This window comes from Patagioenas fasciata, chromosome 3 (genome assembly GCF_037038585.1).
Source record: "Patagioenas fasciata isolate bPatFas1 chromosome 3, bPatFas1.hap1, whole genome shotgun sequence".
In the NCBI taxonomy this organism is placed as follows: Eukaryota; Metazoa; Chordata; class Aves; order Columbiformes; family Columbidae; genus Patagioenas; species Patagioenas fasciata.
The window spans coordinates 268,964-291,714 of record NC_092522.1 but is presented as its reverse complement, the minus strand read 5'-3'; the positions used below and the strand labels follow the sequence as shown (position 1 = coordinate 291,714).

The 22,751-nt window shown below is 55.1% G+C and overlaps 1 protein-coding gene across 5 annotated transcripts in view; it reads left to right on the top strand.

The window, feature by feature from the left end:
• Positions 1-22,751, top strand: part of LOC136100286 (sodium/potassium/calcium exchanger 3-like) — a 189,013-nt gene that overhangs the window by 42,507 nt on the left and 123,755 nt on the right. For all 5 annotated transcript variants that reach the window (XM_065835224.2, XM_065835223.2, XM_071805568.1 and 2 more), the window contains exon 3: positions 18,741-18,817. In XM_065835224.2, coding sequence (XP_065691296.2) covers positions 18,741-18,817 — 77 coding nt within the window. The remainder of the gene's footprint in view (positions 1-18,740; positions 18,818-22,751) is intronic.

Genomic DNA, 22,751 nt, shown 5'->3' with positions numbered 1-22,751 from the left:
CGATAAACCAGGGGAAGGAAGTTGGTTGCATTTTGGAGGTCTTGTGCGTCCAGGCTTTGTGCCTTCAGCTGTAAAGGAAAGGGGTGTCTCAACTCTGACCGAGGAGGGATCTGACGGAGTGAGACATGGCTCAGAGCTTTCAGGAGGAGGCACTGGAGATGCTAACGCACACGCTGGTTTCCGCCAGCCCGACGTGTGCGCTGGCACCCCGGTCTGCCCGCGGGAGGGAAGAGCCGCCTCACGGCTCGCTGCCGCTCCTGCGCCGCTCCCTGCCAGCCCCGCGGCTGCGCGCACGTGCCGTGCTCGGCGCATCGCTGGCTCTTGGAGCTCTAAAGGATCTGGCTGTGTTCCTGAGGCAAGCAGCGAGTCGTCTCCTCGTTTAGACTCCGTGTCTCACCTGCGCGGCAGCGAGCTCTGGCCACGCCGTCGTGTTCAGGGAGCTGCAGCCCAGACTTAAGGAGACCAGCGCCGTGGCTGCGGTCTTGTAGATCGTTTTTTCGCAGGAGGGCCTGTGTCAGGATGTTTGCACGTTAATCACTGCGGAAAAGCCTAAGAGTTATGCAAAGGTTACGCCACCAAGGAGTGCGTGGTATTTAGCTTGTGATTGCCACTGAAATCTGTTGTCCTAGCTAAACCTCCCTGGAGCGCTTTGGAAGAGCCTTTGTTCCCCGAGCGTGACACAGGGAGAGCAGTCTGAGCGGTCACCTCGGGTGCCTGTGTCACCCGGGGGCCGGGGAAAGCCTCTGTCTCACACGCTGGATCACCAGAAGCAGCCCATAGCCTGGCTTGTTTGCACACCTGTTTACGGAGCGTTACCTTCACGTACCCACTCGCATCCCAGGGCCTCTTTGTGTCCTCTGTCACTGGACGTCTCGGCTGTTTCCCCGTGATGATTCTGGTCCCTTCCAGCTCAGGACGGTCTGTGACTCCTCCCTGTGCCTTTGCAGGCCAGCGTGTTGCGAGGCCTCTGGCCCAGCGTCCTGGGTGATACAGCGCTTTGTCTCTAGCCTGGCAAAATGGAGGGAGATGCTTGGCGTCCTCCTTGACTTGCTTTAAATGCAATCTATCTTCTTATAGCCAGTAAGACTAAAAGCCACATGTTATGCAAGTGGATTTTTCCTGTATTAATGCCTTCAGGAGCCCTAGTCCACTTCTTATTTCAGCACGTGTACATAATAAAGAAATGGAGTTGCTCTGGTGGGATTCTGTGAATTTGCAGTGTGCAACGTTTGGAGTTTAAACAGTTGCATTTTTACCATGGATTTGGAAGGTCCCAATCGTGGTTTACGAGGAGAGTGGTTGCAGATTTCCAGAGTGGATCATAGGAGCCATCCCTGTCCTCCACAGGTGCCGGTGCCGCTGGCCAGGAGGTGACACCTGGAATTAGTGCAGTGCCCTCTCCATTGTGTCTGCAGGTGCTTAAGATGGAGTGGATGGGTTCCACGTAAATCGGGATGCAGGCAATGGCCGCGGAGTTCCCAGTTTGTACCTGGCAACTCCTCGGGTGCTGCAGCCCCCGTGTGGAGCCCCCCGAGCGCAGGGGGCAGGGAGCGGTGGGTCTGTCATCCTGGGCAGTACCTGCAGTGCTGCTGTCAGCTAATGGCCGTGGCGCTGCTCTGCCCCGGGCGCCTCTGACGGAGCCTCTGGCACTTGCTCAATGACAAGCAACGCCTAACGGGAGATTCTTGTCGGTTCCCGCATCCCTCCTCCAGCTCCGGGCCTGCCAAACAGCAGAGAGGGACTTTACAAAATGTATATTTCGTGTCCTGGGGGTACGGTGTGTCAAACAAAGCAACTTCCCTTGGGAACGGGAATGGCACTTTTTTATTCTTCCATTTTGGAAGGCAGGGCAGCAGAAGAGGATACGGTAATGAAGTGTGTGATATTTGGCGTAAAAGCAGAAGGTATTAAATAAGGCTTTGGTAGGAAGACGTCTCTCTGATGCTGTTCTTCTATCTGCAGCTGTAGCTGTAACTCGTAAGTACTGCGAGCACCGCCCTTACGAGTGGAGCTGTTGGTGAACCGGGATTTTGCTGTGCAGAGCAGAGCTGGTGTTGCTAGAGCAGGCGTAGTTTGAAACCCCCGTGCAGATGCTGTGCGGTGCCCGGGTCCCCCTGCCCGCTGGCCTGTCCTCGCTCGGCTCCCGGCTGGCTGTGGCGCCGCCGAGACCACGGCCACCCGTGTCCTTGGGTGCGCCTCCGGGCAGCCCCTCCGCCCGCCCCGCCGCTGCCCTCTGCGGTCACTGCGGGGGGCCCGTGTGGCCGCGTCGCTGGGGCTGCGGACACAGCTCCGGGAGCACCGGGTGGCTTTCTGGGCAGGGAGCAGGAGCCGGAGGACAGGGCTTTGTCCGGGCTCCTCTGCCAGCACGTGGACGCTTCTCATTTGTTACTCCATAAACGGAGCCTCTTCCAGAGTAATGAAGCCGTAAGCATATCCTCTGAAATTGATTGAAAGCCTTGTTGGCTGTTGTAAGGTATAATCCCACTTTAAAGACTTTCTCATTTAAAAACATGATCTTATTTTAAGACTCTCGATATTACCACGGCAATGCTTCCATTTAGGGAGGAAAAGAATATAATTGGGATTAAAAAAAAAAAAAGCAAGCTCCTAGTATCTCCATCAAACAGATGGTCCTTTCTCTAGCCACAGGGGAAACAGAGCCCTGCCCATGCGGGGATTTACATGTCATTACGGCTGCCCTCGCAGGTCTCTCTTTTTCCCTTTTTGATTTTCTCCATGGAAAGGAAGCGAATCGCGTGCGCCGTTGTCTCTCGGGCAGTGAGGGCCCCAAGGCCCCGCGGTGTCCGGGCGTCCCCACGGGCTGTGGACGCGGTGTGCTCGAGTGGCGCTTGCTGGGACGCCCCGCCGGGCCGAGCTCAGCGGAGCCGCACCGGGAAACGCCTTCGGTCGGGCTGCGCGTCCGAAACCTTGGTCAGAAACTCCTCCATTGTACCCTTAGTCCTCAAGCCTGCCCGCAGTCCCAGGCGTTCCTGTCCTGGAGGGTGATGGCACATGAGCCCCAGCACGTTGCTGGACGGGGTTTCAATGTGCGCTCACGTGCCTGTGGCTTGTTACGAGCTCAGATAACTACACGTGTTTTGGTTCAGAGAACTTTCCAGCTAAACCGACCCATTCAGTGGTGTTGATAAGTGACGCGTGTTCACTGCACTATTGTTTCTTTCCGCTTCTCCCATTTTCCTCCTGAATTTCCTAGTGTTTGAACACAAAACAGCAGCAGTGGAAAAGCCCGACCTGTGCTGCGTGCTGCACCAGCCATCTGGATGCAGGCACTCGGAGCGAGGGGCTTTGTGAGCTGAATTGCTCCTGCAGCGTCAGCTGGCACGCATCTGGGGTTTTCTTTCCGTTCTCTGCTGCCTGTCCCTCGCAGCCTGTGATGTCCCTCGCGGCCGGCGTGGCTGTCCCTCGCGGCTGGCGATGTCCCTCGCAGTCTGTGATGTCCCTCGCGGCCGGTGTGGCTGTCCCTCGCGGCTGGCGATGTCCCTCGTGGCCAGCATGGTTGTCCCTCGCGGCCGGCATGGCTGTCCCTCGCGACCGGTGTGGTTGTCCCTCGCGGCCGGCATTGTCCCTCGCTGCAGATCATGGCTGGCAGCAGGCATGGGGCTGCGGGACAGCGGAGCTGCTGGGGCCTTCCCCATCCCCAGCTCTGCTCTCGCAGTCTCGCCCAGGGTTTCATTGCTGGAGTCGCACGTTTTAGTCAAAGATTAATTATACGGAGGCCACTTATCTACTTGGACAGGACTCTACTGCTCAGTCTCCTTAAGTCTGTGCCAGCGGACTTAGCTACATCAGCTGAGATTCTGCTCTGTGCCTGTATCTTGTTTGGAAAGAAGTAGGTGCCTGGAGGGGAAGTAATACCCAAAATAAACTATTTCTATGAATAAGAGTATGCTACTGCTGTCACCAGGCCTGAAAAGCTTTTTCTTGGGTGCTTCAAAAATACGTAGAAGGGGAAAAGGATAAAGCATTTTAAATCATGTCTCTCAAATGGCAGCCATAGCTACCACAACATAAACCTTCTTAGTAATGCGGTTGCAGTGTTGTTCTGGAATGGTATTGAAGGTGTGAGCTGCGAAAGATGTAGAAATTAAAGAAAAGGGAAAACAGTGTCGAGGGAATGGTTTATTTGTTTATGAACAAGAGAGGAGTGTTTCTCTGTTTCTGTTTCAAACTCAGAAACGAGCAGGAGGTCACGTTTGGCTTTCCCAGTTTGCTGGGGTGGGCTTTAGAAGGCTGAAGACCGTCAGACGTGACATCAGTCTTTGGCAAAGCGCCTGCTGGAGTTCCCGGGGGGCGGCGGAGCCTCCGTGCTCGGAGGGGTGCAGAGCGTGGTGCCCTGCGTCCTGCCCGCCTCCGCGGCCCCGCAGCCGCCGCCGCGCCCGGGCACGTCCCGCGCGTTCTGCCGTTCCGCAGGGGGCCGGGGCAGCGCTGCGGTGCCGCTGCTGCCCGCGTCCTCGCAGCCCTGATGCAGCGATGTCTTCCAGGGCAGCGGCTTTAGGGTAGCTGAGGGCAAACCGTTCTTCCCCTTACGATTTCTTCTTTTGCTCCAACAGCGCAATGAGTTTTCCTGAATTCCACAGATTTCCACAACTTGAAGGCCAGACTGGCCCCAGGGGATGTAATCCTGCTTTGTTTTGGCCAAAGGTTCCTGACGTGTTTCCAGGAGGCTTGGTGACAGGTATGGGCGTATGTACAGACGGGGTGACAGCTGTTGGGCAGGTTAACCCAGGAACCCTTGGGGAAGAGCAAATTCTCAGGGAACCACTGAAATCAAACACCCAGGCTTAGTGTCCGTTGTTCTTGATGTGTGAGGAGGTGAAGGGTGACCCTTCCCTTCTGCCATCCCAGCAGACAGCAACGGGTGCTCCTTCCATGTCAGCACACGTGATGTGTGTGTATGTGTGATGTTTGTATATGTATAGGTGATGTTTGTGTATATAAGAGATGCAAAACATCTAAACCACTGCAGAAAGGAACAGTTCTTTCACCTCTTCTGTGAGAAAGCCAGACTGTATTCTGATTAAACACGCGGTGCGTTGAGGGGACCCCAGCAGCACCCCGGCCCCGGGACACGCTCCACAGAGCCGGCATCGGCACCCTCGTTTGTGAACTAATAAGCGTGAGGGGTCCAGATGGCAGAAATAATGTGTGTATTGTAGCAGAGCCTGATGCTAACTCCTGGGGATAATGCGATGTTCCTTGGGTATCGGTAGCAATGTTCTGTTCTAAAATGGTAATAAAGTGCGCATTTGCTTATTAGTAATGAATGTCAAGCCATTCACTATCATGGAAATATCCTATTTCCATGACTTTGATAAATAGCTGCTGAAGCTCATGAATTTTTAATCGTAGTCCTATATTTAGGGGCTTTCAGTTTCTGAGAGAGATAAAAGGCTCTTCGGAGATGGAGTTCTGGAAGAGCCTTGTCTTTTGCAGCCGCTGCTACCTATTTAAAGCCAGTGTGGTCTTTCTGGTATATGAATATCATGTTGACATTGATTGATATGATTTTTATGCGGCAGATGAGGCTCTAAGCCTGCCTGTCACCATAAAGCAAAACGTGTAACTGCAGAGGAACCTACTGCGTCCCTGGCTTCATCGGCATGTGATGCTTGTTCGTTCTCCCCAGTAATCACAGTATAAAACCAAACCCACTGACTGCCCTTTATCGCGCGGCTCCCCAACTTCAGATAAGTAAATGTATGCATTATCACATGTATGCATGGGGGGATGTATGTATGCACATAGATCAGTACATCTGTACACGCATACCTGTGCGTACCCTCTGTAAGACCTCTGTATAGGCACACAAACTTGTGTGGGTTGGTGTGTCACCGCTGCTCCCCGGCAGCTCGCGGGACGGCAGGGTTCGCGGTGCTCTGCCAGCCCAGCTGGCTCTTCGGGGAGTAAACACAGTTCACCGGCGGTAAAAACACAGAAGTCTGCATCTTCTGTTGCGTAAGAACCAGCTAGAACAAAAGTGGAGCAGCAGAGCTGAAACCCGTGAGTGAAGCTCTGCGGAAGGGGCAGCCCGGAGCCCGGCGTGGGCCAGCCTCCTGCGAGGCTCTAATGGACACAGTGAGAGGAAGGCAGAAGAGTGGCACTGTAGACGCAACTGAAAAAGAGACAAAATCTCTGGAATTCCTGTGGAATTCGGGAGCCGAGATGTGGTGGACACAAGCGTGCACTCTGGGCCGTGCTGGAGAGAGGAGTCTCGGTTTCAGTGCTCGCAGGCCCCAGCATTCAGTGTCAGGCGCTGGCACGGACTTGTGCTGGACTCAGTTTGCAGCAGACCACCAAAGGCAATTAGAGATCCCCAGTTAGTGGTAATTGCTGGAGCACCCTCGGTTTAGACAGGGCCATGGTGGTTTCCAGCAGCGCAGGATCTAGCTGGCTGCATCCAGTTCTTTCTGTGGTCATCTCCGGTTGTCAGCTGGCTCAGAGGAAGGTTTGCAGTTGCCGGATGTTTTCAAGCTGTGAGCAGTGACACTGAGCAAGCTATGAGCAGCGTTCGTGTGGTGAGCGCTGGGCTGGGTGGCCTGGGGCGCTGGGAGGCTCTGGGCGCCATGGCCCAAGCCCGTGGTGCTGGTGCCTGGCCCTGCACCCAGGCTGCTCTGGTCTGCTCACCAGAGCCAGCAGAGCCCATCCAACGGCATTTGCTCCATCTCCATAAATGGGAGCCTTAGCCAGAGAGTGATTCATCAAACTTCTTGGGACAGCGTGTGTCAGTCTTCACTGAAACGGTCATTGGCAAGCACATGAGTAATGCATATAACGTTAAGAGAAATGGTGAAATCTCAGCCTGAAGTTGGGAAGAGCTGGTGACAGGGTAATCAGCTGACGAGAAGTTTCCCAATTGAGCCTGGACACGATGAAGTTCATGGCGTGGTATCTAAAGAATTGGATTAAATAATCCCCAAACCATTAAACCTGTAAAAAACTGCCCCCAGGTGTAAAAGCCCAGCAAGGACATGGGGGAGCCGCACTGCCTTGTCACCTGAAAACCCCTCCCAATGTGCATTTTCATCGAATTCAAAGGCAGCAAACCTCTGTGCAACATGAGCAAATGAGGATTTGCTGTTGAAGGCACACATGAAATGGCCGGCTGGATAACAAGAGGGTGCTTGTTCGTGTGTTAGTGCGCGTGTTCGTGGGAGTCCGGTTCTCTCCAGGTGGGTGGTTGTGGGCTCATTTCAGCGGTGCTTTATTGCAGCAGTATTGCCAGCACTGGGCATGGGTTGCAAAATTTGTTCCAGCAATCGTCTTTTTCATTTGAGTGAATGCTACTTGTTTACATTCCCAAGAATTCCCTTTTAATGTATGTTCATATATCAGAGCAAAGGATTACGCAGTTTCCCTCCTGTAGATGCACTAGTTATGCATATCGTTTTAACTTCGGAATCTTGGAATGGAAATGTTTTGTGTCGGTTTTGTATGCAAAGAGATGGGTGTCTGAAGTACGTAACTTGCTCTGGTTTGCTCAGTATATTTACCTAAATGACAAGTGCCTAGGCACAGTGAGCACCCGGCGGGTGACGGTGTGGGATGGAAGAGGACGGACGGCTGTGCGTCCGGCGGTGCTCGCGGCTCCGGGACAGCCGGGCCTGCTGCCACACTGGCCAGGGTTCATCTCCAGATAATAAATCACTGATTACATCAAAGTAAGAAAACAGTTAATGGGATGCCTAATGTAAAATAACAAAGAGATTATAATAGCTTTAAGCATTTAGAAATTCGAGGGAGCTTAAGGAGTATTAGAGTCGTTACGCAGATGAGCCTGGGCAGTTTAAACGTTGGAATTCATTTGTGGGTAACAAATCCCCGTGATGACGGCATCTCCTCGGGTGGAGGAGAAGGGGGCCGGGGCGGTGGGAGTGTCCCTCGGTCACGGTTGTTCCTCGGGTGGAGGAGAAGGGGGCCGGGGCGGTGGGAATGTCCCTCGGTCACGGTTGTTCCTCGGGTGGAGGAGGAGGGGGCCGGGGCGGTGGGAATGTCCCTCGGTCACGGTTGTTCCTCGGGTGGAGGAGAAGGGGGCCGGGGCGGTGGGAATGTCCCTTGGTCACGGTTGTTCCTCGGGTGGAGGAGAAGGGGGCTGGGGCGGTGGGAATGTCCCTCGGTCATGGTTGTGTGCGTGGGATGTGGAGCAGGGAAGTGGTAATCGGGGACTCCCGAAGGCAGGATCAGTAGCTAAATGAGGAGACTTGCTTTTGATGCAAACGAACATCCCTTTGGCCTTCTCTGTGATCCTGTCTGTGGAGAGGACAGGCTGTTTGAGGCTAGTTCTAATAAAAGGTCATGTTGCTGTTTCACAGGACGCACCAGAGCAAGCTCAGAACCGCTGCTCTCCGGACAGGGGCTCCTCTGCCCCTCAGCCCCGTGTGTCCCTCGGCCCGGTGTCACGGTGCGGATCGGACCTCTCCAAGTGGTGACAGGGTCTGGGGCTTTCTGAGGGATCCTGCCCCACGTGGTGACACGGCCGTGGGCAGCCGGGGGGCTGTGGGCAAGCAGTATGGGTACGTGTCTGCCCCCGACGGGCCCATGGCCCCGGCAGGTTCCGGAGCCGATCTCTGGTGTGCGGCCCCTTCTCTGCGTGTCCGAGTTCCCTGCGGCGCGTCCGGGCGGGCGAGCGCCGGTCCCGCGGAAGGGGCCGTGGGGTGCCCTGTTCCCTGCTGCTCTGACCAAACGCTGGCTCCGTCTGTCTGGTGCTTCAGCCCAGGCTGCTGCTCGTTGTGTTGTTGTGTGTCCCACAGCTCGTGCGCGGGGCTGGAAGGAGCATCTGCAGCAGAAAACGATCCCGGACCTCGTGTTTAACTGAAAGTTTGACAGGTTTGGGGCAAAGTCACAGAAGTTTGTTTGCAAGAGGTTTTTTGGTTTGCACTGATCCAGATTCCCAGCCTCGCCATTAATGGGGATCTGGCTGAAGCACGCTGAGGGGAACCTGCTCCCTCCTTTGAACTCGTTAAATCCATGTGTCCAGCACTTGGGATTTTGAGAGATGAAAAAAATCCCTGCCTTTCACCTCCAAGATAAGAGATGAGACAGCAGCATCTGCCCCCTTTCAGGTGGCTTTATAAAAGTGCTTCTTGCAAAAAATGGCCGTTTTTGGTTAACTTGCCCATCAATATGAACATAATGTAAATATTTTTTCCCCAAAATAAAGCTAATGAAAGGGACTGTATTCTGTACCAAGTCAAAAGGAGTCCAGGAAGCCCAGAGCAGCTGTAATTGAGCCAGTAAGTTCCTGGGAACTCTGGCAGTTCGTGTGAGGACAGGGCCTAGCCAGAAATGCGCTCTGTTCTTGCCGTGGTTTTGCTGAGAGCCTTCCCTGTGCCGGCTGTTAATGTTTCTGACCGCAGCGTGTGGCGGGCCGTGGGTGACGGCGCACGAGTCCTGCGTGGGTCCAGGGAGGCGTCCTGACCCGAGGCCAGCGGTGCGCGCTCCGTGGGAGCAGAGCAGCGGTTGATGCTGAAGTAAGGGGGGGACGCAAACAAAGCCGAGCAAAAACTGCAGGGCGTTCCAATTAAATGCAGAGATACAAATGCTGAGAGCTCCTGGAAAGCAGTTGCCAGAATCTTGCTGGCAGAATTAAGTTTTCTGCTGGACAAAAGAAAATATAACCTTCTCTTTAAAGGTCACTTGCTGTTGTTATTTGACTTAAACTCTCTCTGAACTGTATGTTGTTGCATATTATTTATTATCTCTGACTTCTTCCTCATTTGTGTTTAGATACGCTTGCTGTTGTCCTCAGAGCTCAGGTGCATCTCTGGCCTCGCAAGCTACGCATTGGCGTTGGGGCCAAGGCAGGACCTCTTTGACTTCACAAGGGCTCTGCTCGTAGTGCAGACCTTTGTTCTTCAAGGCTTCACTTTCTGCGTCTGGGGAAAGCATCTGTTTCAGGGAATCCTCTTCTGGACCTGACTCTTGTTTAGCGTGTGTGCGCTCGTCATAGTGGAACAGGCACATGGTGGAGCAGGGTTGGAGCCTGAGGGCGCGCTGCAACACGACGCGCAGCTCCGGGACTCTAAAGAGAGGGCGGACCGCAGAGTACGCGGTGCCCAGGGCTGGGCACTTCGCATGTGCTTCGTTTCAGAGGAAATGCACATGGCAGTTTCTGTACAACTCTGAACACCTTCGGTGTTGAACACATCAAAATCAGGTGTGCATGGAATTACAAGCAGCTAAGCCATCATGTGCATGACCAAAGCCATGCACGTTTGGTGTGTGTGTGTTTTAAACAGAGATAAAGCATCTCCAGCCTGGCCAGAGCTTCCCTCCCTAGAACTGGTGCTGCGAGGCAGGAGTGGGGCTCCGGGAGCCCGGATGCAGGGTGTGGGCGCAGGAGGGCTGGGTGAGCTCGCTGTGCCTGGTGTTCTCAGTGAGGGGCTTCTCCTGAGCGCTTCCTCCAGGATAGGAGCCGTGTTTGTTCCCGCTTCCCATGCAAACGAGCTGCTGGTTCTGAATTCCCGTGGTGCATGTGGTTCATTGTCTCATATTCCCACTCTCCCACTCCTCCTTTCTTTCCTCCAGCCTATACATAACTTAGCATACTCAAAAAAAATGCAGACTTCTCCCATTTTATTAATTCCATGTCTGTTTTGCCTGGCTCATCCCGCCAAGGGGCACCTGTACGCAGGTACTTGGCAAGGCCCGGCAGCCTCCGTTGTGGTGCTCCATCACTTCAACTCTTGCTGCAGTGTCTGGCAGAGGAGCTGATAAGGCAATAGCTATGTGTAGCTGAGATGTGCGTTTTGACCGGGCTGCTCGACTGCCCCATCGGTAGGCGAAGCTAGAGATCAGTAAGGGAAAAAGCACCTGGCGTGGTGTTTGGTGGCCCTGGCTCCGTTTAACCTGCCGGTGCCGTCCCTGCGTGGCTCCGCGTGGCCGTTGCCCACGGCCGGGCTGTGCGTCTGGCCCGGGTCTGCTCGTGGTGGAGCCGGAGCGGGCAGACCCTGGGAGAGCAGGCGGCTCCGAGGCTGCTCGGGGGTTCCTCGTGATTGAAGTACGTACATCCTTAAACGCTTAGTTCTGCAGGGTTGGGGAGAGCAGTTTTGGCAGGTCTGGTTGCTGGAGAGGCACAGGCTGTTCTGGGAGCAGAAAAAGCAGCCATGGACAGGGCTGAGGGTGCCGGGACGCCGGGCTCGCTGGGCTCTGGCCGGGCTCTGCTCTGTGGTGTCTGGCCCCAGGGCAACTCTGTTTCCCATTAAGAAACTGCGCGTTTTAAACCGGTGGAGCGACCAAAGTCTTGCAGCGCTCTCAGGAAAAATACCAGGGTGATTCCCTGTCTCTGGTTTTTGGGTCTGTGATACGAGACTTTCTGTGCCGATGGGCAGGAGCTGGGAGAACTCTGTGCTGGGACGGTGCCCGTGGCCGGGATGCTGCGTGATTTATAGCGGTGTGCGGCACCCCCGCTGTGCCAGCTGCTTGTCTGCAGCAGTTAAACGGTGACATGAGTGCAACATTAGCACAACGATTTATTATTGATATATCACCATAGTTTGGCTCTCTTGCATTTTAGATCATGCCACTGCAATGCAAACACCATTTTTACTTGGCAGAAAGTAAAACATTTATATATATATTTTGAAAAATGCCCTCTACTCCCCCCTCAGAGAATTTGACGGATCCTTACTGCTTTTGAAGATAACCGAAGGTTTTTACAGCCCCTTGGTCTCCTGCACTGGGTGATTTAGAGCTGCTCCCGTGGGGTTTGGTGGCAGAGCCTGTTGTGCTGTGGAGCGTGGGGCCGCCACCTCCAGCCGTGGGGCCGCCACCTCCAGCCGTGGGGCTGGACACACCGGCGGTTCCTGAGCCCCTCGTGTCCCCTGTCTGCATGGTCACCCGGCGGGTCACGGAAGTAGCGTTGACATGGTGAGTGCCGCGAGCCCCGTTGGAACTGTGTATCTAGATCCTGGTTTCTAGTCCAGCCCGCTCATGTAATCTTTCCAAGTCTTGCCGTTCTGTAGCCTCACCGTCTGCCGCATGGTGGGATGTGCAGCCCCTTCTCTAGCGCTTTTTGGAGAGAAAGAGCCAAGCGGGAGCCGCTGGGCAGAGCCATTCCCCTGGAGAGCTGTGTGCAAAACAGGCCGGGCCTCTCCCCATGGGGTGCTTGGGTGCTTCGGGACTGCAGTGCCTGGCACTGAGGGCCTTGCTTATGGCCGTGAAAGAGTTGTGAGGACAGCATGAGAAAAGAGAGGTTTCAAATCGCTGACGGTTTTCTCTGCTGATAATTCATTCCGTACGCTGCGCATCCTCAGTTCTTCCTTCTGCTGTGAAAGCTATGGCACATTTCCCGAGGCTGTTCCTGTCCCTGGAGCAGGTACACTGGGAGACCTTAAAAAAATGAGTGTGAGCTGCAGCTCTGAGAACTGTGGATCCAGTACCGTGTGCTGGGGTGGGCTGGCTCGTTGGGTGGGTTATTTGTTATTACAAAGAGCTGCAGCTCTGAGAACTGTCGATCCAGTACCGATCCAGTACCGTGTGCTGGCGTGGGCTGGCTCGTTGGGTGGGGTTTTTTGTTGTTACAAAGAGTCCTTTGGGAAGGTGGGAACGTTAAATAGGAGAGGGAGAGGAACGGCAGAGAAACGGGCTTTGGAATGGGTGACACTCCTCACTCCGCCCAGGATCACTCCAGTCTCGTCCTGTCGCTGTGCGGGGATCCTGTGATCTGCTGCAGAGCATCTCTGTGCAGGGATCCTGTGATCTGCTGGAGCAGGATCTGTGTGCGGGGATCCTGTGGTGTGCTGGAGCAGGATCTGTGTGCAGGGATCCTGTGATCTGCTGGAGCAGGATCTGTGTGCAGGGATCCTGTGATGTGCTGGAGCAGGATCTGTGTGCAGGGATCCTGTGATGTGCTGGAGCAGGGTCTGTGTGCAGGGATCCTGTGATGTGCTGGAGCAGGATCTGTGTGCAGGGATCCTGTGGTGTGCTGGAGCAGGATCTGTGTGCAGGGATCCTGTGATGTGCTGGAGCAGGATCTGTGTGCAGGGATCCTGTGGTGTGCTGGTGCAGGATCTGTGTGCAGGGATCCTGTGATGTGCTGGTGCAGGATCTGTGTGCAGGGATCCTGTGATGTGCTGGAGCAGGGTCTGTGTGCAGGGATCCTGTGGTGTGCTGGAGCAGGATCTGTGTGCAGGGATCCTGTGGTGTGCTGGAGCAGGATCTGTGTGCAGGGATCCTGTGGTGTGCTGGTGCAGGATCTGTGTGCAGGGATCCTGTGGTGTGCTGGTGCAGGATCTGTGTGCAGGGATCCTGTGATGTGCTGGAGCAGGGTCTGTGTGCAGGGATCCTGTGATGTGCTGGAGCAGGATCTGTGTGCAGGGATCCTGTGGTCTGCTGGAGCAGGATCTGTGTGCAGGGATCCTGTGGTGTGCTGGAGCAGGATCTGTGTGCAGGGATCCTGTGGTGTGCTGGAGCAGGATCTGTGTGCAGGGATCCTGTGGTGTGCTGGTGCAGGATCTGTGTGCAGGGATCCTGTGGTGTGCTGGAGCAGGATCTGTGTGCAGGGATCCTGTGGTGTGCTGGTGCAGGATCTGTGTGCAGGGATCCTGTGGTGTGCTGGTGCAGGATCTGTGTGCAGGGATCCTGTGATGTGCTGGAGCAGGATCTGTGTGCAGGGGTCCTGTGATGTGCTGGAGCAGGGTCTGTGTGCAGGGATCCTGTGGTGTGCTGGAGCAGGATCTGTGTGCAGGGATCCTGTGGTGTGCTGGAGCAGGATCTGTGTGCAGGGATCCTGTGATGTGCTGGAGCAGGATCTGTGTGCAGGGATCCTGTGATGTGCTGGAGCAGGGTCTGTGTGCAGGGATCCTGTGATGTGCTGGAGCAGGATCTGTGTGCAGGGATCCTGTGGTGTGCTGGAGCAGGGTCTGTGTGCAGGGATCCTGTGGTGTGCTGGAGCAGGATCTGTGTGCAGGGATCCTGTGATGTGCTGGAGCAGGGTCTGTGTGCAGGGATCCTGTGATGTGCTGGAGCAGGATCTGTGTGCAGGGATCCTGTGGTGTGCTGGAGCAGGATCTGTGTGCAGGGATCCTGTGGTGTGCTGGAGCAGGATCTGTGTGCAGGGATCCTGTGATGTGCTGGAGCAGGATCTGTGTGCAGGGATCCTGTGATGTGCTGGAGCAGGATCTGTGTGCAGGGGTCCTGTGATGTGCTGGAGCAGGATCTGTGTGCGGGGATCCTGTGATCTGCTGGAGCAGGATCTGTGTGCGGGGATCCTGTGGTGTGCTGGAGCAGGGTCTGTGTGCGGGGATCCTGTGATGTGCTGGAGCAGGATCTGTGTGCGGGGATCCTGTGGTGTGCTGGAGCAGGGTCTGTGTGCGGGGGTCCTGTGGTGTGCTGGAGCAGGATCTGTGTGCGGGGATCCTGTGGTGTGCTGGAGCAGGATCTGTGTGCGGGCATCCTGTGATGTGCTGGAGCAGGATCTGTGTGCGGGGATCCTGTGATGTGCTGGAGCAGGATCTGTGTGCGGGGATCCTGTGATGTGCTGGAGCAGGATCTGTGTGCGGGGATCCTGTGATGTGCTGGAGCAGGATCTGTGTGCGGGGATCCTGTGGTGTGCTGGAGCAGGATCTGTGTGCGGGGATCCTGTGGTGTGCTGGAGCAGGATCTGTGTGCAGGGATCCTGTGGTGTGCTGGAGCAGGGTCTGTGTGCGGGGATCCTGTGGTGTGCTGGTGCAGGGTCTGTGTGCGGGGATCCTGTGGTGTGCTGGTGCAGGATCTGTGTGCAGGGATCCTGTGGTGTGCTGGAGCAGGATCTGTGTGCAGGGATCCTGTGGTGTGCTGGAGCAGGATCTGTGTGCAGGGATCCTGTGGTGTGCTGGAGCAGGATCTGTGTGCAGGGATCCTGTGGTGTGCTGGTGCAGGATCTGTGTGCAGGGATCCTGTGATGTGCTGGAGCAGGATCTGTGTGCAGGGGTCCTGTGGTGTGCTGGAGCAGGATCTGTGTGCAGGGATCCTGTGATGTGCTGGAGCAGGATCTGTGTGCAGGGATCCTGTGATGTGCTGGAGCAGGATCTGTGTGCAGGGATCCTGTGATGTGCTGGAGCAGGATCTGTGTGCAGGGATCCTGTGATGTGCTGGAGCAGGATCTGTGTGCAGGGATCCTGTGATGTGCTGGAGCAGGATCTGTGTGCAGGGGTCCTGTGATGTGCTGGAGCAGGATCTGTGTGCAGGGGTCCTGTGATGTGCTGGAGCAGGGTCTGTGTGCGGGGATCCTGTGATGTGCTGGAGCAGGATCTCTGTGTAGGGGTCCTGTGATGTGCTGGAGCAGGATCTGTGTGCAGGGATCCTGTGATGTGCTGGAGCAGGATCTCTGTGTAGGGGTCCTGTGGTGTGCTGGAGCAGCCCGGTCGCAGCGCGGAGGCGGGTGTGTTGTACCAGCGGATCTCTGAGCAGCAGTAATGTGGATGCTTTTGCAAGGCAGCCAAAGCCAGGGCTGAGCAGGGTTCCAACTTTAACGAGTCGCACACTGATTGAGAATAAGAGGACAAGAATTTATTCCAGCTCATTGTGTTATGACTGAAATAGCTTTTTGCTGTCAAGCATGGGTGCAGGATTTTCTGTAACTCCGGCCATGCCCGTGTGCCGGCTCTGGTGCTGGGAGCAGCTGATCCGCTTCGTTATTGTTTAGCCTCCTTTACAAAACTAATCTGTACCATGCTAATAATCATCTAGTTCCAGTTACTTCCACATTCCAATAATCCTAATAGTTACTAGTAATTTTACAAGTCGCCAATACAAGATCGAAGCACACCCCAAGAAAGCATTGTGTTGAGCAGGCACTCGGGCACTTTCCCGTCTGAGGCCGTAGCTCTTTTCCACTGAACGCTCAGCGAGCGCTGTGGGCGCTGGGTGCTGCCCCAGGGCACGGGTCGGCCTTGCCAGCTCCCGGTGTACCTGACGCCCCAGGGCACGGGTCGGCCTTACCAGCTCCCGGTGTACCTGACGCCCCAGGGCACGGGTCGGCCTTGCCAGCTCCCGGTGTACCTGACGCCCCAGGGCACGGGTCGGCCTTGCCAGCTCCCGGTGTACCTGATGCCCCAGGGCACGGGTCGGCCTTGCCAGCTCCCGGTGTACCTGATGCCCCAGGGCACGGGTCGGCCTTACCAGCTCCCGGTGTACCTGACGCCCCAGGGCACGGGTCGGCCTTGCCAGCTCCCGGTGTACCTGACGCCCCAGGGCACGGGTCGGCCTTGCCAGCTCCCGGTGTACCTGATGCCCCAGGGCACGGGTCGGCCTTGCCAGCTCCCGGTGTACCTGATGCCCCAGGGCACGGGTCGGCCTTGCCAGCTCCCGGTGTACCTGACGCCCCAGGGCAGGGTCGGCCTTGCCAGCTCCCGGTGTACCTGATGCCCACGCAAAGAACGTTGGTGGCGATGCTGAGCTTTGGGGATCCTGTCTGTCTGTGGGGCGGGGGCAGAACGATTGGGCAGAAATCTCTAACAGGGCGGTTGGGTTTTTTCCTGCTACAGGCAAAATAAGCCTGGCAAAATCTGCCCTTGTTTTCTGTACAAGAGCTGAGCACTCTTTGAAGCAAAATAACAAACTGCGTGAGCCTTTATAGCAGCTAAATAGGGCAGCTGTTGGTGGAGTGGTGTTCCAGCAGCACCCTTTGTCTCTTCTCAGAGAGGAGCTCCTGTGTTTCGCAAAGCTCCCCTCTTATCTGTGCTCATCTGCACCTGATGCATCTCATAAAAATGCAGCACGTTTCAAATTTGCATGCATTATTTTGTAATTGCACACGTTCAAGAGCGTTAGTGTTCAGACAGCGTTGCAGAAGCGCGGTGATGGACACCTTGGATTTCCCCGGCCCAGAGGGTGCGTTTCATTGCCGCGTGGGGCGGGAGCGGGGCCCCAGCAGCGTGAGGGTTCCCCCCCCGCGGGAGCGACGGCCCGGGCTGTTTTCAAACGGATGTTCCTGAACGCTTTTACCTGAGCTGCGCTTTGGTCTCCTCGAGCAAGCGGAGACTCGCGCTAAGGGGGCTGGATTTTCGCCATCTCTGTCATGAGCTGTCGCTGAGCTCTCGCAGGCAGCCGCGGGAGGACGGGGAAGCGAGTGTGTGTCAGCAAACCGGTTTGCATGGTGCTGGAGAAACACCTGCCCACGTTCCCTTTGCGGTGTCTTATGGTCTGGCGAGCAGTCAGGAACACTTCTGAAACAAAACCGGGATGAAAACATTTGGTTTCCTCGTGTAAAGACATTTTTCGAGGAAAGATGAAGCCTTTCCAGCTGTTCTACCTTCGTTGTCTTTTGTATTCTGTAGTGTTTTGTGTTGTCTGTGGGGTCTTTTTCCTTCTTTTTGATTGTTTTAGCGTCCTGTCCGCGTGCTGGTGCCGGTCTGACCAGCTCCTTTAGCGCTGTGCACCGGAGGGTGGCATCCTGGCAGCACAGCTCCTGCTGCTTTGTTGGCGCTCATTGGACTATTTACCAATGCACAGGAACACAATTAACAGTTTTAACCCGAGCCAAAAGACTGCTTTCATAAACAATAATGTTGTCATCCGCGGGTACAGTGCCCGGGTAGATCCCTGCATCAGTAACACAATTAAGATGTAGCCACCTTGCCACCTTTGCTCCGTTATTGCTTCACAGGCAGCAAAACTGTGAGAGTGAGCTGCGTTGTTTTTCCATTTAATCATCTATGGCATTGCTGACTTCTAATTGCTGGAGCTTTATTAACGATAATGCCGTGAAGGCCAGCAGAAGTGCAGCGTGAGTTTTTCTGACTTGCGGTTGAATGTGGGGAAGTGGCCGCTGGAAGGAAAGCACTATTTCAGTTGTTACTGAGCAACCCAACTCTGGAATTACTGAGGAGCACGTGGAATGCCAGAATACCGTCTTCACACTTGTTTTTCAGTTTATAACCAAAAGCCATTCCTGCAGCCTAACCGGCAGACTGTCTTTAAGAGCTTTATGGTTCTGTTAACATCCAGAACAGTAATAAAGCATTTGAGTAAATGCAAGTAATTTGTCTTGAAATGCCTTGCAACACCGTATTTGCAGCATGGGTTACCTGGATGTATCGCGTGCTCTTTTCAGCCCTTGTGCTGATTACTTGCCTCCGGAAAGAGAACGGCTCATCTAACAAAAATACGTTGCTCTGGGTGAAGACGCAGTGAGCAAACTGAACTGCTGAGTGGTTTCTGGGCTGGCACGGCGGGCCATCCGCTGTCCCCAGTGGCTGTTAGCTGGTCACTTCCAAGCCTTTCTGGCTCTCTTGGGCTCGGGCGATGGAGCCGGTAGGGGCAGACCCGCTGCGGGCACAGCTCCGTGCGCTGTGCGGGTGCTGCGAGGAGCACACGAGCACAGCACCAGCGCTCGGGCATCCCCGAGGTCACGGCTCCGCTTCCACCAGCGCTCCCTGCAGAGTCCAGACCGGCTCCTTCGCCTCTCTTTGCTGTTCAGAAAGTGCCGAAGTTGGGAAGTCGGAGCAATGGGCGCCCGGCCCAGCGTCCTGCCCTGGCGGTGCCTGGCGGGGACGCCCTGCGGAAAGCGTGAGCATGGAGCAAACGACACAGCAAACGTTTGGGGAAGGGCCGGAATTGCCAGGGGACAAGTTAAGCTGAACTAACAGGGAGGCAAAACAAAGAGGCCCTGGCGTGGCGGTTGTACGAGTGATGTTCAGCAGAAGGGCTTGGGCAACTCCTCGTTCTGTTACTTAACAGCAAGGTGGTGGTTTTGAGTAGCAGATGAAACATCTAAACTTTCTTTTCTCCCCCCTTTGCAGCTCTCCACGAATTCCCTAACGACATCTTCACAAACGAGGACAGGAGGCACGGCGCTGTGGTCCTGCACGTCCTTTGCGTAAGTTCTGTCACCGTGCGCTTCTTCTGCAGTCACGGCGGCTGGCACGACTTTGATAAAGGTCGGAATTCTGTGCAATGTTAGGCTTGGAGTTTTGTGATCTCTGCCCCAAACAAGTCGGTGTAAGTGACGTGCATGGGTAAGGCCAAAAGTAAAGATGCTCAAGATAATGTGAATAGCCCTGGTCTGTGTCCACCAGACCCTTGGCTAGTGTTAGAAGACCTTGTGTTGGGCAGCTGTGGTTCTCTCACAGAGGGCAGCGCAGTCCCTCCAAACCCATTCCTCAGCTCCTGTCAGGCAGATGAGGGCAATTCTTATTAGTGTTGTCTTAATTAAAGAAGAGCTGCCAAGCTGATACTTCTTGGGGGAAGAGGCATTCTTAAGCAGCCAGGAAAATACCTGCTTCCAATGAACATTTGAAAGCATTTCGTAATTTGTAGTCAGCTTAAATGAGCAGTCACCGTTAACTATGTTCAATGATTCATGGTTTCTTTTGTGGGATGAATTAGATTGTATTGCATGCTGTAATGCGAGTGCTCCATGTTATGACTCTGTTTCAGCTAAATGGCTGTTGCGTAGCATCACCGTAAGCTTTGGCAGGCTCAAGGCTTGCAGGTTTCCGTGGGCACACTGAGCCTTGGTGGTGCGGGAAGCGAGCACTGGCCCGAGCTGGGTTAGTCAGCGCCACGGAAGGCTCCCAGCAGTCCATGCAAACCCTTCCTCAGGGGTCCCTTCCTGCCGTCCCTGGGCCCGGTGGCGGTCTCGGCCGGCGCGGTGCGCGCCCGGGGCTGCTGTTGCTGTCCCGCAGCCCGCAGGGGACCCGCGCTGCGCTCAGCTTGACGCAGGGAGCTGCGTCAGCTGCGCTTCAAACACGCAGAAAGCGCGTAAACGTCGTAACGTGGTCTTGAGGGACATGGGTAGGCTGTTTGCACCCTCCTAACCGCACCGTGGGTGAGACACAGGGAGCTCTGAGCGTTGTCCGACAGCAGTTCACCGTCTGCCGTAACTTCATCTCTGCTTGAAAAGCAACCCCTGCGCAGCCACTCCAGGCAGAAGCTGGTGATTACAGCAGTAGAATGCTCCTTGTAGCCTCACATTCCTTACCTGTTATATCTCTTGAGTTACAGGAATAAGTTTATAATGAGACCATTAAAAATATGAACTTCTAAACCAATAGTTAATCTCTGTGTGATCCATACCTCTGAATGTGTTTTTCCAGGCTATTTAAGAGACGAGACCTGGGCTGCATTTTTCATTATCAATAACAATGAAATCACACAGTATTCTTGTGCAGTTGACTACATAAACCGTGAGATGGATTATTTTCCAACCTGCTTTAAATTGGGATTTGGGCCTCAGCTCTCAAGATAGTCTATTTTTCCACAGGCTTTGTCAGTTCTGAATAAGCTGAACATGCTTTTAATGTGTATCCAAATGAGGTTTGGAAGACTGAAATTTCAAGAGGAAATTTGCTTCAGAATATAATGAGAAATCTGGGTTTATCAGGAGTTGGGGAACTGTTGGCGTTGAGCAGCCTGGCTCTTCAGTCTGGGTGGAAAGGGGCTGTCATCCTGTTGGGTGGGGGACCTCTCGTTCTGTGTTTTACTTTGCAGAAATAGTTACCAAACACGATCAAATCAGAGCATTCACAGCAATGCACTTTGTGGGGAGAAGAAGGATGTAGGCACACAGTCCCATTGTCTCCATGGAAATTTCTTTGTGGGTTTGAGGAAACTGGACTGTGAAAGGGGCTTTGAATTGTAAGGAAGACAATGGGGTGAGGATTAGCAGATCATCATCGTGCCTCTCATTTATTGACCCCCCCCACACTGTTTTTATCCATTTCTGTAAAAGCTTACTCTTTTTCCTCTCTCCCTTTGCTCAAACTGTCATGTTTGTTTCTGAAGGACGTCAAGGTGAAGCTGGTTTATCAGAACCCAGAGAAGCAGGGGAAGGCGCGGGATGTCATGGACTCCCTCCTGGGGCTATGGACGTGGGTCTGGGGGTGTCATGGACTCCCTCCCAGGGCTATGGACGTGGGTCTGGGGGTGTCACGGACTCCCTCCCGGGGCTATGGACGTGGATCTGGGGGTGTCACGGACTCCCTCCCGGGGCTATGGACACAGGCCTGGGGGTGTCATGGACTCCCTCCTGGGGCTATGGACAGGGATCTGGGGGTGTCACGGACTCCCTCCTGGGGCTATGGACGGGGGCCTGGGGGTGTCACGGACTCCGTCCCGGGGCTATGGACGGGGGCCTGGGGGTGTCATGGACTCCCTCCTGGGGCTACGGACAGGGATCTGGGGGTGTCACGGACTCCCTCCTGGGGCTATGGACAGGGATCTGGGGGTGTCACGGACTCCCTCCCGGGGCTATGGACATGGGTCTGGGGGTGTCACGGACTCCCTCCTGGGGCTATGGACATGGGTCTGGGGGTGTCACGGACTCCCTCCCGGGGCTATGGACGGGGGCCTGGGGGTGTCACGGACTCCCTCCTGGGGCTATGGACGGGGGCCTGGGGGTGTCACGGACTCCCTCCTGGGGCTATGGACGTGGGTCTGGGGGTGTCACGGACTCCCTCCCGGGGCTATGGACAGGGATCTGGGGGTGTCACGGACTCCCTCCCGGGGCTATGGACAGGGATCTGGGGGTGTCACGGACTCCCTCCCGGGGCTATGGACGGGGGCCTGGGGGTGTCACGGACTCCCTCCCGGGGCTGCCAGGGCGTCTGCTCACTGCTGTTCAACAGAAATGAAAGCACAAAGACCCCAGCAGATCCCACGCGGAGCTGTGCGGAATACTTAACATAACCTGATGCTTCATAAATATGAAAGTAAATCCCTAAACACTTCAAAAGTCTGGGAAAAAATGGACAGGAACAGTTTAGCAATAGTTTTGGGTCTGAGCTGAACGTGCTTCTGTTTAAAGGAAAAGTGGGCCACTAAAGATAGATCATATGTTTGGAGCAATAGTGTTTAATTTCCTTCTAGATGCTTCTTCGGAACTCATCAAGTGGTTTCGTGGTTTCCGCAGCGCTGTGAGCGGTTTCCCTGCGGGAAGAGGGCAGCCGCAGGGACAGGGGCCCGGTGCCGGTCCCTCTGACGGCTGGAGCTGCAGCCAGGGCTGCCCAGCGCTCGGCTTCGCGTGCTGGCGGAGGGCTCCGCTGGGCACTCTGTGTTGGTCCTGGCCGTGTGCAGGTGTCTGAGCACCCTGCAGCTTTCCTGGTGGTGCCGTTGGGATGGGAAGGGCTGCGCTGGGGGCAGCCGGGGCCGGCACAGCCCGCGGGAGCTGCTGGCTCCTGCACCCTTCCAGCTCCGCATAAGCAGTGCCCGGCTTTACCTCAGCAAGGCGAGTTTAGTGCGAGTATGAAGTCTGGCACGGGAAGCTCAAAAGGACTGCTGGACAAACAGGATGAATTATTATGTGTGTCCTGTGCAACAGAACATGCATTTGGAGTAAGATATTTAATCTCCTTTGATACAGAGATTACAATTAGTTCTCTGATGCTTGTTTGTTAGAAACATCATTTTAAAATCAATCCTAATGTAGTGCTTAATCTGGTATTTGTAATCGTTTTATGCAAGGCCATTATATTTTCATAACTTTTTAATGTCTGTCTGGGGAGGAAGAGTGTCTTCTAAATAGGCTGCCTGTTCAAAGACTTCCAGGTCTTCACTGAGCCGAACGCAACTAAATGGTGCTGAGACGTGTGCGCAGTGTCCCTGGCACAGCCCCGTCCCCGGCACAGCCCCATCCTGGCTGCTGCCCTGGTCCCCGGCACAGCCCCGTCCCTGGCACAGCCCCATCCCGGCCACTGCCCTGGTCCCCGGCGGGTGCTCTGCTGGGTTCTCAGGTTAAGCGGGATGGAAGCTCATGATACCACCTAACAGGCTGCAGAACGTTCAGACCCTGCTGTTTGCGCTCCCGTCTGACG